This window comes from Rhamphochromis sp. 'chilingali' (genome assembly GCF_963969265.1).
Source record: "Rhamphochromis sp. 'chilingali' genome assembly, chromosome: 14".
Lineage (NCBI taxonomy): Eukaryota > Metazoa > Chordata > Actinopteri > Cichliformes > Cichlidae > Rhamphochromis > Rhamphochromis sp. 'chilingali'.
Genome location: NC_137941.1, coordinates 566201 through 580701, shown reverse-complemented (window position 1 = coordinate 580701; position 14501 = coordinate 566201). Strand labels below are relative to the sequence as shown.

Below are 14501 nucleotides of genomic sequence, written 5' to 3'. Positions count from 1 at the left end.
CGTGAAGGTTTGTTTTCTGTATGTGACAAACAACAAGCAACGGGCCACTGAATAACAAACTATATAAAAGTCATTAAATAGAGCACAGTCCCATTAACTTCACTGAATTATCATGTTTCAATCCACCTGAATGTAATAATTATCTGAATGGGAAAATCGGGAGGAAATCCTCAGATCACTGTGAAAATGCTCCATCATCTCCACACAATAAATCCAGACGAGCGTGTGTGTAGTGCTGAAATCATGCTTTATTAAATCAGTAATGCACAAATCTCAAGGAGGAGGAAACAATTCTACATCAACAGATCAATGAACTCAAAGTGCAGGGCAAGACTTAACTGCTTTCTCTTCACGGGACATGAAGTCCCTGTGGCGAACGAAGGAAACCCTGACTACTGACACGGTGAAACGACTAAAAGCTACAAACACTCAAACACACAAAGCATGTTGCTAACTGTCCTCCGAGAGACGGCGCTGCTTCTGCACAGAAGAGCCGGCTCTGACTTTCTCTTCACTTATTTGGCCAGGAGATGTTCTGTTTTCCAAAGCCAGGCCGGCCGTCCTGAGCCAGAAGCAGCGCTCTTCATTAAAATGATCTTAACGCTCCGAGTGCAGGCCGCTCACACTCGGAGCCGGTCATCAAATTGTGGTGGTACGACACAGTCGGTCTGAGCGCAAGGCCGTTTTGCGCTGCTTACACGAGGGTAATGAAAACAGCACTCGGGGTCTTACGCTCATGGTACAATTCATATGAAACTGTAATATCCCACGCTCAGGAGCGCGTCCAAAAAACAATAAAATAAAATAAAAAACGTTGTCCTTCTGTTTCTGATTTATAACGTCAGCAGGGAACCTCTCTACCTGCCGAGGCAATCTTAAAGACTTCAACTTACCGTTGAGGCACAGATTTTAGTTTCTTGGTTTCACAGGGTATTCGTTCCAGCGGAAACTTTCTCCTGTTCAAACATTTGTTCTTTTGTTTCAGTTAATATTATATTGTCATAAATAACAATGCATACATTTCCCATAACCGTTAAATTCGGCTATATACATTATGTACATGTCACAGAAACGTCTGTCAAAAATCCTAAGTCATAACTGTCCAATATGGCACATTTTATAACAACTTTAGACTTTAGTCTAGTTTGGCATAAATTAATGTCAAAAATAGTTCATATTTACAAGAACAGAAATCCAGATCTTTATCAAGTAGGATTATTGGTGCTGCGTCACTAAATAAAGAGGTTCTGGATGAGGGAAACGGGGGACGTGAATTGACTTTGTCTTCCTTTTTACATGGACCGAATGCGAATGTTGACGGTTGCAGAGTCGGAGCCGAGCTCGTTGGACAGTCTGAGGGTGTACGCTCCGGCATCAGCCTCCTTCACTGCAGAGATCACGAGGGTGGAGAGGTCAGTGGTATTCTCCACGTGGTATCGCTCATCCCCATTGGGGAGCGTCCGACCTGAGCGGACCCACTGGACAGAGGGTGTGGGGTCTCCAGAGAACATCCCCACTACGGTTAGAGACTTCCCCGGCTCTGCGCACACATCTTCTGGAAGAGCTTCGACCTTTGGTGGCGTGCCTGTTAGAGAAGAGAACGTTGGATGAAGACTCTGTTACGGTCAAAGGCTGTGTGAGAACAGCAGGCTGCTGGTGACGACCATGTGTTTGTCTTCCCTCGTATGTTGTTGCAAACATATCAGTGCAGATATTTGAATCATAAGCTGATGATAACAGTGAGAGGAGGAAAGGAGAAATGCCACAATGCTTTCACCATTACAGTTGCTGTCACACAGAAACTCATTCGGGTCCTGCTGTCTGAGTTTACATGCACATTTTGAAAGTCGTCTCACCTCTTTTAATCCCCGTGGTGAGGGCCTTCAGTGAGGACGAGGACTCGGCATGCGTATGAGCAGACATTTCCATCATCGTGCTCCTGGAGCTCATGGAAACCACCGACTCGGCCATCGTGGCTGACATGCTAGTCGCAGACATGCTCTCAAATGAAAACCCGGCAGCAGCAGAGCGGGAGCTGCTGCTGACACTGCTGGCCTGCATAGAAGCTGCTTCCATGTGAACTGAGGAGGCCATGAATCTTTTCTGCATGCTCACTGCAGTGTCAGTAGAAGCTCTTTGTTCTGCGATTATAATTTTTGTCGGTTCTTCAACAAGAGCTGTAAGGATGCAGATGACAAGCACATGGCTCATATCACAATGTGCACAGTTACTGCAAACCATTTGCGTACACTGAGTGTAAGCTGAGGATGCTCAAGTGCCTTGGATTTCCACTAAATAGTGACTTTGGTGCAGTCCAAGACTCATTAGCATACAAGCTAATTAAACACACTGTGACACGGTGTCTGAAACGCAGCGGCGGTAACTTACTGAGGACGTTGAGGGACGCAGTTGCAGAGCACTGTCCAAACTGATTTTTGGCCTTTACTGTGTATTTCCCACTGTCTGCAACTGTGGCTTCACGTATCTCCAGAGTATACACATTCTTAGAGCGGCTCAGTTTCAAGTTTGATGTGACAGATATCTGCAAACAGTTAAGTAATTTAGAATTGGCTTAAAGACTAATTCAACTGGCTGATTTCCATAAATCTTCTGAAGAAAACACTCACAATCATGTTGTCTTTCAACCACTCCACTTCAGGAGAAGGCTCTCCTGCAATTTCACACATGAATTTCACATTTTGTCCTTCATTAACATTCTGGGACCTGGGCTGCACCAGAAAATGAGGCGCGTCTGATCGCTTGGTGGTGACCGTGGTGTTAAACTGACACCGGACCAGTCCTCGCTGTGTTTGCGCCTCACACGTGAGGATCCCCTGCTCATGCTCAGTCACCGTCCTGATGGTTAGGGTGTGGTCACTTCCAGATACTCCATATCTGTACTGCTCCGAGTTGGTCAGTTCAACCCCGTTTAGGATCCATCTGACGTCAGAGGCACCAGGGACGCTCGCCCTCAGTGTTAGAGACTGGCCCTCTGTGATCGACATCTGGCTGTGGGAGGTCTTCACCTCCTTTACAGAAGACGAGATTTCTTCATGGATCATTTCTCTTTTTACAACTTCCTCAGAGATTTCAGCTTTTGTTTTGGAGCTCTTTGAGCCTAGAAAAGACATAAGAAAGACATTATGTCAGGAAAGAGTTTAAACTAGGCGTGTCAAACTCATTTTACAGCCATCTCCACATGATAACGAAAAAGCTGCTGTGATAAAGAAAGAAATCTGTCAGCACGACTCTTTGGAGTTAAATGGGAGAACACGCATGAGGTTTAAGGCCTGGACCTTTTGTCCAACACAATGGAAAATGGCTGAGAATAAAAATGGGTATCACTTTACCCAGCTCCTAATTTTTAAAAATTCTGCAGTCGCCAATTTCACTGAAATGCAGACGTAATTTTGACACCTCTGGTTTAAACATTTGTAGGTGTACAAATCAGGTGTAGACTTACCTTGTACACTGACAGTACACATAGTTGAAACTGCTCCAGCGCTGTTTGTAGCAGTGCACTTGTACACCCCACTATCAGAGGCCTCCAATTCATAGATCTCGAGATGAGCTGAGCCAGAATCCTCAAATAATTCATACTTTCCACCTTGAGACAAAACCTGCCCATACAGAAAATATGACTGGATTTCTAAATAAGGTAAATATGATGCATTTCCCTCAAATATTATTAAAAACAAATTCTGGAATAGTTCAAGTGTTTGATTAGGTTACCTTTCCATCCTTCATCCACGAGATTGTAGGTGTGGGCTCTCCTGTCAACTTTACTGACAGCTTCACAGCAGAATCAGAGTACGCTGTGATGTCACTCAGCCCAACAGAGAAGGACGGCTTCTTTCCAAGAGGCGGTGACATCACTCTCTTTGGCTTGATTGGAGAAATCGCTCGTTCCTTCTGAGATGTGACTGGGGATTTGGGAGTAGGAGATTTTGGGGTTGGAGATTTGGGTGTTGGAGATTTTGGTGTTGGGGATTTTGGTGAGACTGGAGACTTCACTCTCTGTGGTGACTTGACTGGCTCAGGGGATTTCACCCTCTGGGGAGATTTGACCGGTTCAGGGGACTTTGCAAGAGGGGATTTAGCTTCTGGAGAAGTTATTCTGGGAGGGGCAACCACTTTCTCCTTTGACTCAGACTTCCGGATGGTCAGGGTGAAATGGGCTTCTTGTTTGCCTCCAGCGTTTTCGACTAAGAGAGTATAGCTGCCTTCATCTGACATCTCAACAGAGGAGATCTCAAAGGAGGAGTTGTACTGAGTAGACACAATGTGGTGTCGGGCAGAGGGAGCAACAACTGCTCCTTCACGCAGCCAGCTTATAGAAGGTGCTGGTTCGCCATCCACATCACATTCAAATCTGGCAGTGTGTCCCTCCTCTAAAGTGAGGGACTGTGGCTTAGTCAGAATTTTGGCAGGGACACTGGGCTTCTCCTTTGGCTTCTCAACAACAGTAGTGGTCTCCTTCACAGTCTCAGTTACAGCTTCCGTTACTGATGTTTTAGAGGATGAGACGTGATATACCTCTGTTTTGGTCATCTCTGGCAGATGGGCAGATGGAGGCTCCTCATCTTTGCGAAGTGAAGAGAAGGCAGCGTATTCATCTGCTACATCTAGTGTGGCATAGTCAGAAGTCTCTCCTTTGGCATTCTTGCAAACCACACGGTAGGTGCCAGAATCTTCAGTCATACAGTTGATGATCTGGAGAGTCAGGACTCCACTGATGTTGGTCATGGTATATTTGCTGCTCCCATGGATTTGTTTTCCATTGTGGAACCACTTGACCTCAGGTTCAGGTTTGGCCTGGATATTCAGGGTAAATCTTGTGTTGGACCAATAAGGTACACGATGAGATCGCATCCTGACAGTAATCCGTGGGGGATGGTCAAGGCTGAAGGGTGCTTGTGTCACCACCTCAACCTTTCTCTCTACAGATCTTCTCTCTGATCTCAGAGCCTGCTTTCTCTCCTCATACCTGGACATGAAGTCAACCTTAGGGAGTGTCACATCTGTCTTGACAGCCTTTTCTGGGGTAGGGGATCTTTTCCTCACGGGCTCTGGGAGCTTTTTGATTGGTTTAGGGATATATTCTGAGGTAAAAGCTGTCAGGTGCTCAGATTCTGTGACTTCAGAGATTCTTGAAACAGCAACAGTGCTTTCCTTTTGTGAGATTCGTGTCTTCTCCTCAAACTCCATTCGTTTGAGTTCACTCTTGTAAGAGGTGATTCTCTGAGCAGTCGTGTGTGGCCGCAGCAGCTCCTGGTCCTCTCGTTCTTCATACACCCTCTGCTTTTGTCTTGGAGGTTTATAAGTTGTTTTGTCATGACGCTGGCGGAGATCAACAAAACTTGGGCCAGCCTCATATTTGGATGGAATTCTGTAGGAATCATATCTGTGAACTTCTTCTTCCTCTTCATCGTCACCGTAGGTCCTTCTAGGAGATGAGGGACGCAGGGCAGACAACTCAAAGCGAACTGGACTAAGGCTAGGTGGAGAAGCGGAGTAGCCAAGCTCCAGTTCTTCCTCCAGACGAAGCCTCTCCTCCTCAGTTCTCTTCATGGACAGATACTCATTCACAGGAAGCAGCAGCTCCTCATCTGACAGGTCACCTAGAGACCTCCTCCTGATTCTGTGGTAGGTCTCCATCTCAGGAGAAGGAGTGCGATGCCTTGCTGGCCTCACAGTCTCCAAGTCATCCTGAGTCATAGATGAAATGCGCCACTTTGGCTTATATTGGTCCTTAATCCTGATTGGTACCTCATAGAACTGCTCCCACCGAGACAGACGGATACGCTTCATCCTTTTCTGTGGGATTTTCTCCATTGGCTCAGGGAATTCATACTGATCCCGCAATTTCTTATACCATTTCATGTCAGAAAGAGGTTTGAAGTGTTTTATTTCTACATCTTCTTCAAGAACAGCTGGGTTAACGATACGAGGTGTGGGGACAACATAGGGCATACGCAGTCTCTTCTCATCTGCTCTCTTCTTCCTCTCCTCTTGCTCTTTCTGTATCTCAGCTTCAGTCTTCTCACCCTTCTTAGTTGTAACAGCAGGTTTAAACATGGTGGCGGCTTCCCTGACAGCTTCTACTGCTGCAGGTGGTAGGGGGGTGACAACAGTGCCAGCCAAAATCTGAGAGAGCCTAACTTTTTTGTCTAATTCTTCCTTTCTGGCAATCTTTTGCTTCTCCTTTTCACTGGGCTCATATTCCTTCTTTACATGAGCGGTGCGCTCCACTTTCAGTGTGGCCTGGCAACTGGCGGATCCAGCAGAGTTGGTAGCAGTAACTCTGTACACACCAGAATCCTCAGGAAGAGTGTCCTTCACATGAAGAATGTAGTAATCCAGGCCCTCATGGACAACCTCGATGGATGGTCCAAAGGCTAAAGGCGTGCCATCCTTCTCCCATTTCAGTGATGGACGACCAGATACTCTGATCTCAAAACGTATGTCCTGGCCCTCCTTACAATCGATATTTGCAAGCACACGTTTAAACATGGGCCTCAGGGTGAGATCTGCTGGTTTAGGTCGAGGAACAACAGTGAGACGAGCCTTGCAACTGTCATCCCCATACCTGTTACGGGCCACAACGCTGTACTCTGCATCATCTTCGGTCTCCACATTGTGGATAATCAGCTGGTACAAGCCCTTGTCACTGATGAAAGTGTATTTCCTTTCATCATGTCCAGGGATAAGCTTTTGTCCAGATTTGTGCCAGATGACACGAGGCTCAGGGTGCACAGTAATGGTAACACCAAAGCGCACATCCTCACCCATATAAGCTGTATGGTTGACCAGAGGAAGTGTAAACTCTGGTGGCTTCTGAAGCATTCTGGCAGTATCTACTCTGCGCTTTGTTCTCTTAACCACACGGGCAGTGAAGAAATCGCGGTAAGACCTAACACTGCTGATAAACAGCTCAGCGTAGGCACTGTCCTCACCATACTCATTTACAACCTTGCATCTGTACGTGCCATCATCTGCTCTTGTGACCTTATTGATGGTGATTACTGCCAGACCATCTTCATATTCAATTTCATACTTGTCACTAGCTTCAAGTTGCTTGACACCACAGTACCATGTTACTTCAGTAGTGCTATCATAGTTGTCAATGTTGCAAATGAACTTCACGTTGTCACCCTCATTCACCACTGCGTGGCCAATCTGCCCTGCAAGAGGACCATGTTCAAATGGTGCAATTTTCACCTTAGCAACAAAGACGCCACGCTGAGACCTAATGGAACCCCCGCTAGCCACACGGGCACCAGAGACAACAGTGTTCCACTCTTTCCTCACCATTGTCTGGCAGTATCTCTTGTGCCTGCCAGTTGGGATTGCTCTGGCACTGATCTCCTCTGCAGGTTTGGTGAGCCAAGGATGTGCCAGTGCCTCAGCTGCAGTCATCCGATGCTTACGCTCCTTTGTCATTAAGCGGTCTGTGAAGTCTAGTGCTTCGACACTGACTTGCTTGAAGGATTCATCATCATAGCTGTAGGCTGCACTGGAAATGTTGTCGATCGTCTGTTGGTTGGTTTCAGCTGTGAACGGATTAAGGCCACTGAGAAGCACATAGGCGAGAACACCAACCGACCACATGTCAGTGACTGTGCTAACCATGTCACACTGGTGGATCTCAGGGGCAGCATACTCTGCTGTGGTATATTGAATCTTGATTTGGTCTCCAGGAGTCAGGTGTCTGGACTGTCCCAGCTCAATAATCTTCACATTCGAGCTGGTTCTAGTAGTGTATATAATATTCTCAGGTCTGATATCAAAGTGTCCATAACTCTGAGTGTGAAGGAACTCAAGAGCTGAGCAGACTTGCCTGATGTAGTTAACAATTTCACGCTCATTAAGTTCAAACTCTGCTATACTGAGGCGCTCAAATATGTCAACACCTGAGATGAAATCATAGATCATCACCAGCTCCTCCGGGCTGTCGAAGGACTCGTGGAGGAGAAGGTAATTGGCATGTCTGGCCAAATTCAGTGTTGCAATTTCTTTCTTTACTAATGTCTGATCAGCACCTCTCACTTTGACAAATTTAGCCATGTAAGTCTTTTCAGAGCTAATTTCAACGCAGCGGTGGACAATGCCGAACTGCCCTCTGCCCAATTCCTCTGCAATGGCAAATTTGTTGTGCAGATTCTTGGCATCAGAGTGTGGAGCCTTGCTCCTGGGGACATATCCTGTATCATCAACCTCCCTGTCATAGAGCAGAACTCGGGATTTGTCCTCTTTTGTCATGACAGGTCCACTTGACTCAGATGGGGCACTCTGTCCAAACTTGTTTTCAGCAATAATTCTGAACTGATAGCTCGTTCCGCCAAACAGATTGGTAACTGTGTAATGGGTGTCACGGGACTGGGCAACACGCTGCCACCTCTCAGCTGTGGTGGGGCACTTCTCAATGATATAGCTGATGACCTTACTGCCACCATCATTTGCTGGTGCCACCCAGTTCAGTGTCACAGAGTCTCTCGCGACATCACTGGCTTTGACACCACGTGGAGGATCAGGCACATCAGCTACATCCAGCTCAACTGTTTGCTGGTCAATGCCAAATCTGTTCTTGGCACAGACGATGTAAAAACCAGCGTCCTTCTTCTCCACTCCATTGGGAAACACCAAAGAAGTGAATGATCTGGTGACAATGACCTGGTAGTGTCCATTGCTGTCAATTAGATCTTGTCCTTTTTGCCATGTGATGACAGGATCTGGTTTTCCACTGAAAGGAATCTTGATATTAACCACCTCTCCACGCAGGGCAGGGATGGCTTCCTTGTCCTTCAGATTCTTTGGCAGGTTGATCTTGGCAGGAACTAGAAATCAGGAAAAAGTTGTTTGAGATTTCATGATATATATGAATCTAAATAGCTCTTATAATTACATTGTTTTTTGTTTTTTACATTTCATAGTTATTTTTTTGTGTAAGACAGCATTTCGGAGCTTACTTTCAACATCCAGAGAGACAGTGGCACAGATGGAGCCTCCCTGGTTGGTGGCCCTAATCTGGTAAACAGTGGAGTCTTCCTCGTCAGCCTCTGTGATGACCAGCTGGTGGTAACCTCCCTTAAACTCCTGGATCTTGATCTTCTTTCCATCAGAATGGACCTCTTTTCCTCGTCTGAACCATTTAATTACAGGCTTGGGCTGTCCTGTAATCTTACACACAAGGGTAGCATTGCTCTTGTACTTGACACTCATGTTCCTCAGCTCCTCCTTAAAGGCAGGAGCACGGATCTCGACAGCTGCGGCTGGAATGATGGGAGTGGTCTCCTCGCTATAGTCACTTTGCCCTCCAAGATTCTCGCATTTGACACGGAAGACGTGCTCAACACCCTCGGTCAGGCGCTTCACAGAAAAGACTGTTTGTTTGATTTCATCTGTGGTCACTGGAGTCCATTCAGTCCATTCCCGCCTGTCCTTTTTGTTCTTCTTCTCCAGGTAGTAGCTCTTGATCTTGGATCCACCATCACTGAGAGGGGGTTTCCAGGAAACCACGCAGGAATCCTTAGTAATTCCAGAAACAACTGGTGATAGAGGTGGCGATGGTCTCTCTGTGAAAGGAGTATATATTTATGAAACCACTGTCAGTATTTCGCATCTCTGTATATGTGACCCATTGTGAAATATTGCCTTTTATTAAACATACCCAGCTGACTCTTGATGAGGATCGGGCAAGTGAGCTCCAGTGGCTCGCTGTTGCCATAGCGATTCTGGGCATAGACCCGGAAGAAGTATCCAGCACTCTCGATGAGGTTGGGCACACGGCAGGATGTGCCATTGATGGATGACGACACCAGTTCCCACTCTGAGCCCTCCCTGTCCTCACGCTTCTCCACAATATAGTTCGTAATCATGCAGCCACCGTCATCTTTGGGAGGCTTCCAGCTGATGATCACTGAGTTCTTCAGCAGGGCATCCAGAACAATGGGACCCTGAGGTATATCAGGTTTGTCTAGGAATAGAGGTATGATATATTTACAAATTGGATAATTTCACGCTTACAAATGTATGCATTGCTGCACTTTCCTTCCCACTGTCGCCAAAGTGCTTGCTTGTAGGGGGTCATACAATTGTTGGGTTTTTCTATGTATGTATTATTGTAGGGTCTACCCTACAATATAAAGCACCTTGAGGCGACTGTTGTTGTGATTTGGTGCTGTGGGAATAAAACTGAATTGAATTTCTGGAGGTAATTAACATAGAACATACCGTAGATTTCAACACTGAATGCGGTGTCAGCTCGGCCAAAGTGGTTGTGCAGTCTTATTCTGTATTTGCCTCCATGGACTCTGCGCTGCACGTTCTTGATGACCAGATGTGTGTAGTGCTCAGTGGTCTCAATGCTTATATCTTCTGTGTTTTCCAGAGTCTTTGCCCCATGCAGCCACATGATCTTTGGCTCAGGACGGCCAATGTAAACAGCATGGATACGCAGAGTAGTTCCGAGGCCAGCAAAATGGATTTCCTTCAGTGGGTAGTCAGGGTGGAATGATGGCGCCGCCTCCAAAACCAACATGCCTGTGGTCTCTGCTTCTCCAGCGTCATTGATGGCCTTGCAGGTGTATTCGCCTTCATCTTCCTGCTGGTCAGTCATAATTGACAGGGAGTGGTTGCGGCCGTCAGAGCTCATCTCGTACTTGCGAGACTCGATAATTTCCTTGCCTGCATGATACCACTTTATTTCAGGAACGGGTCTTCCAATAATCTGGCACTTCATAACTGCAGGCTGGCCAAGTTTGGCAGTTACTTCATCCATTTCTTTTCTCAGGCTTGGTTTAGTTTCAGCTGGAAAAACAAACCAAAGAAGCATATTTATAAAAAAATAAACAGCATACTCTATATATGGTAAGTCTGTCTAAATATGTCTTTTTCATACTGGTTATTTTTTTTGTAATAGTATTGTATTGAATTATAACATTATAACTTATAACCATACCCATGGATATGGTCTGTACCAGTGTGCATACATTGTATATAGTGGTATATCACTAGTTGCCAAATAGGAATGTTTCTAGGTATTATCCCTGTAAATAAATATAAATTTAATAATAAATATATTCTTAGGTACTCACAAGTCAGCTTGGTTTTGATACATGTGGCAGTCCTACGAGGCCTGCTCATTCCCGTCTCATTCTCAGCAAACACCCTGAATTCATATTCTGTGGCCTCAGCTAGTCCACGTGCCGTGAACTCCTTTTCCTTAAGTCTCTCCTTGTTACACTTTTTCCAGGTGCTCTCTGTGGACTTCCTGTATTCCACCCAATAGCCCAGGACCTCCTTTCCACCATCACACTCTGGAGCTTGCCAGCGGATTGTTATGTTGTTGTTACTCACGTTCACTGTGTCAATTTCACCTGGTTGACTGGGCTTGTCTGAAAGGAGAGAAAAGGGTGAGCCTATTTAATGTTTTTTTCTCTTTTTAAAACACAGCGAGAGAGCCCACCTACCTACTTCAATATACTGACAAGATCAAGTAATCGATTGTACAACTGCAACTCATTACACTGATTACATAAGTTTACATAAGATTGTAATGTAATGTAATTTAAACACATCTGTTTAAAATCCCTCAGCGACCTAGTGCATTTCACTTCTAACATTGGTTGCCAAAGACCAATCACGGGTTAGTGGTAGGGTTTATGCTAGCTCAAGGCCCCCTCATGTTTCTAAAATGTGTGCTTATTGGGAATACCTAAATGCAAAAGCTTTCACAAAAAAATGTAATGCCAAAATGTGTGAAATTCCAGACGAAAGTTACCCACTTCTAGTTTCTGAAAATTTGCATGTGGCAGAAACAAACCCCAAACCTAACAAAAACTTTTAAGGACATGAGACTCACCGAATGGATCTTTGCATGTGACTGGGTCCGACACAGGACCTGCCTCACTCTCGCCTATGTCATTGACAGCAACAATGCGGAACTGGTAGTCCGTATCTGGGGTGAGTCCAGGTAGAGTAAACATGGTGGAGGTTATCTTGGCCTCGTGACGGGACCATGTTTCAGCAGACACCACCTTGTACTCAACAAAGTAACCAGTGATAGCAGATCCTCCATCATCCTTTGGTCTGGACCATGCAAGTGCCACTGAGCTCTTGGTGACATCCATAATCTCTGGTGGGGTAGTTGAAGGCTCAGGGGAACCTGATTTGAAAGATGGGGAATTTTTTAATTGTTTCTGAATACAAGCCTGAAGGGTTTGAAAAAAACAAAAAACAAAACAAGGAATACTTACAGAGAGGAGTCATGGGTACCAGTGGCTGTTCAGACTTCAGGGATGCACTGATACCAAATGAGTTTTCAGCTGTGACCTTGAAGTGATACTCTGTTCCCTCCTTCAGGCCCTTAACAAGCAACTGAGTTTCAGTCACTCTACAGTCTACAGTATACCAGGCATTTCTGGTTGCCTCACGTCTTTCCACAATATAACCAAGGATTTCTGAGCCACCGTCATCAATAGGTGCCTTCCAGGACAGCCTGACAGAGTTGGCCTGAATCTCCTCAAAGACTATTGGTCCCTCTGGAGCACTTGGTCTGCCAATGACCTTCACCTTGATTTGGACTTTCTTCTTGCCAACCTTATTCTCCAGCAGGAGATCATAGACACCAGAGTCACTCCTCTCAGCTCCCTTGATTACAAGCTCACTGGCATCTTCAGTGGAGGCAATCATAGCCCTGGCAGACACTAAACCGCCATCCTTTGACCACTTGCAGGTTGGCTGAGGTTTACCTTTAATGGGTACAGATAATCTAAGCACTCCTCCGTAGCGGACCACGTACAGATCTTTGTATTTCAGCTCCAGGTCATATTCAGGAGATTCTGGAAAATATTGATACCAAAAGTTAGGTCCATTCTGTACTAGTTTTAGTTGTACACACATCATCTTGGAGAAAGTCTGTTTGTTCTTACCAAGCATCTCAGTCACAGTAACTGTTCCAGGCACTTCAGCGGGCTCTCCAGAGCCACCAGCATTGCAGGCCATCACACGGAATTTGAACTGCTCTCCTTGTGGCATGTTGGTCAGAGTGTACTCACAAATTAGAGATGGTGTGGTGTTGCATTTGATCCAGGCCATAGTGCCCACCTTCTGCATCTCAATCAGGTAACCATCTACCCTAGCGTCTCCCTCATCATCAGGAGGACTCCAAGCCAGTGACACAGAGGACTTTGTGGTATCAGTGATCCTTGGATTCTGAGGACAGCCAGGTGGATCTGGTTGGGGAACAGAACAATATCAGTATGTAGTCTGTTGCTCTTTGTGACTTTCAATGTCAAGAGTCATGTCACACACATATGTCTAAAATTCTAGATTTATATCAAAATGTTGTCTTACCAATGGGATCTGTTGCCACTGCTGGTTTAGATGGCAGACTTGGCTTGCTAAGTCCTCTGGCATTGATGGCAGTGATTCTGTGTTCGTACTCAAGACCCTCGATCAGCTCAGTAGACCGGTATCTAGTCATGGTTACGGGGTTCTTGTTGGCACGCACCCATCTATCAGCCCTGACTTCTTTCCGTTCAATGATGTAACCAGAAACTTCAAGGCCACCATCCTCATCTGGCGGCTCCCAAGCCACAGTCATACCATCACGAGAAACATCGAAAACAACTGGACGTCCAGGTGGTCCAGGAACATCTGACGAGGGAAGGGAAAACATGTTACCACTGTTACCATCATATGTATCAACCAAATATAATATTTAAGGGAATGATAGCGGTCTTACTCTTCATGCTTCTGCAGGTGACAATCTCAGACTGCAGGAATTCTCCAGTGCCGTAATGATTCACAGCAGCTGCACGGAAGACATACTCATCTCCCTCGATCAGGTTATCAAATTTAAACATTGGTCGGCTGACAGAGTCAGAGACAGGCACCCAACCAGGTCTGTGGGCATCACGCTGCTCCACCACATAGCCACTGATGGGAGCTCCACCATCTCTGATTGGAGGATCCCAACTGCAAGTGACGGTGGTGGCATCAATCTCGTCAAACCTGATGGGTCCCTTTGGCTCATCAGGTTTAGCTAGTAAATAAAGTTTCATAAAATTAAACGTTACACTCACCTGAATGTACGTAAAGCTAAATGTTAATATTACCTATACCACTGCCAATACAGAAATAGCTAGACTTGACTTGGTAGCAAAAATATAAGCAATACTAAATCAGGGTTGGTTTCTTACAGAGAATGACGACTTTGATGAACTCAGTGATGACACCAACAGCATTCTTCACCTCCAGGGTGTAGTCACCAGTGTCATCGATGGTGGTGTCAGACATCGTCAGTTTGGTGAACTTGCCAGTACTCTTGATCTTGACACGGTCTGTGATTTTTATCTTGTTGTCACCAAAGTACCAGGAGCAAACAGGAGGAGGTCTGCCGATGATAGGCAGGTCCAGATCCAGGGTCTTGCCAGCCAGCACATTGACAACCTTCTGAGGAATGCCAGAGAAGTCCACTACTGGCATTACTGGAAGGG

General features: G+C 45.8%; 1 protein-coding gene across 1 annotated transcript in view; it reads right to left on the bottom strand.

Annotated features, from left to right (window-relative positions):
- Positions 1 to 209: 209 nt before the first annotated feature.
- Positions 210 to 14501, bottom strand: part of ttn.1 (titin, tandem duplicate 1) — a 176964-nt gene continuing 162672 nt past the window's right edge. The window contains exons 215-230 of the mRNA XM_080902216.1: positions 14205 to 14492; positions 13748 to 14047; positions 13357 to 13659; positions 12933 to 13235; positions 12258 to 12842; positions 11864 to 12166; positions 11097 to 11396; positions 10234 to 10809; positions 9671 to 9976; positions 8970 to 9575; positions 3733 to 8837; positions 3464 to 3620; positions 2628 to 3118; positions 2389 to 2542; positions 1857 to 2177; positions 210 to 1585 (exon numbers count right to left, since the gene is read on the bottom strand). Of these exons, the coding sequence (XP_080758342.1) occupies positions 1293 to 1585; positions 1857 to 2177; positions 2389 to 2542; positions 2628 to 3118; positions 3464 to 3620; positions 3733 to 8837; positions 8970 to 9575; positions 9671 to 9976; positions 10234 to 10809; positions 11097 to 11396; positions 11864 to 12166; positions 12258 to 12842; positions 12933 to 13235; positions 13357 to 13659; positions 13748 to 14047; positions 14205 to 14492 (10391 nt within the window). The 3' untranslated portion in view covers positions 210 to 1292. The remainder of the gene's footprint in view (positions 1586 to 1856; positions 2178 to 2388; positions 2543 to 2627; positions 3119 to 3463; positions 3621 to 3732; positions 8838 to 8969; positions 9576 to 9670; positions 9977 to 10233; positions 10810 to 11096; positions 11397 to 11863; positions 12167 to 12257; positions 12843 to 12932; positions 13236 to 13356; positions 13660 to 13747; positions 14048 to 14204; positions 14493 to 14501) is intronic.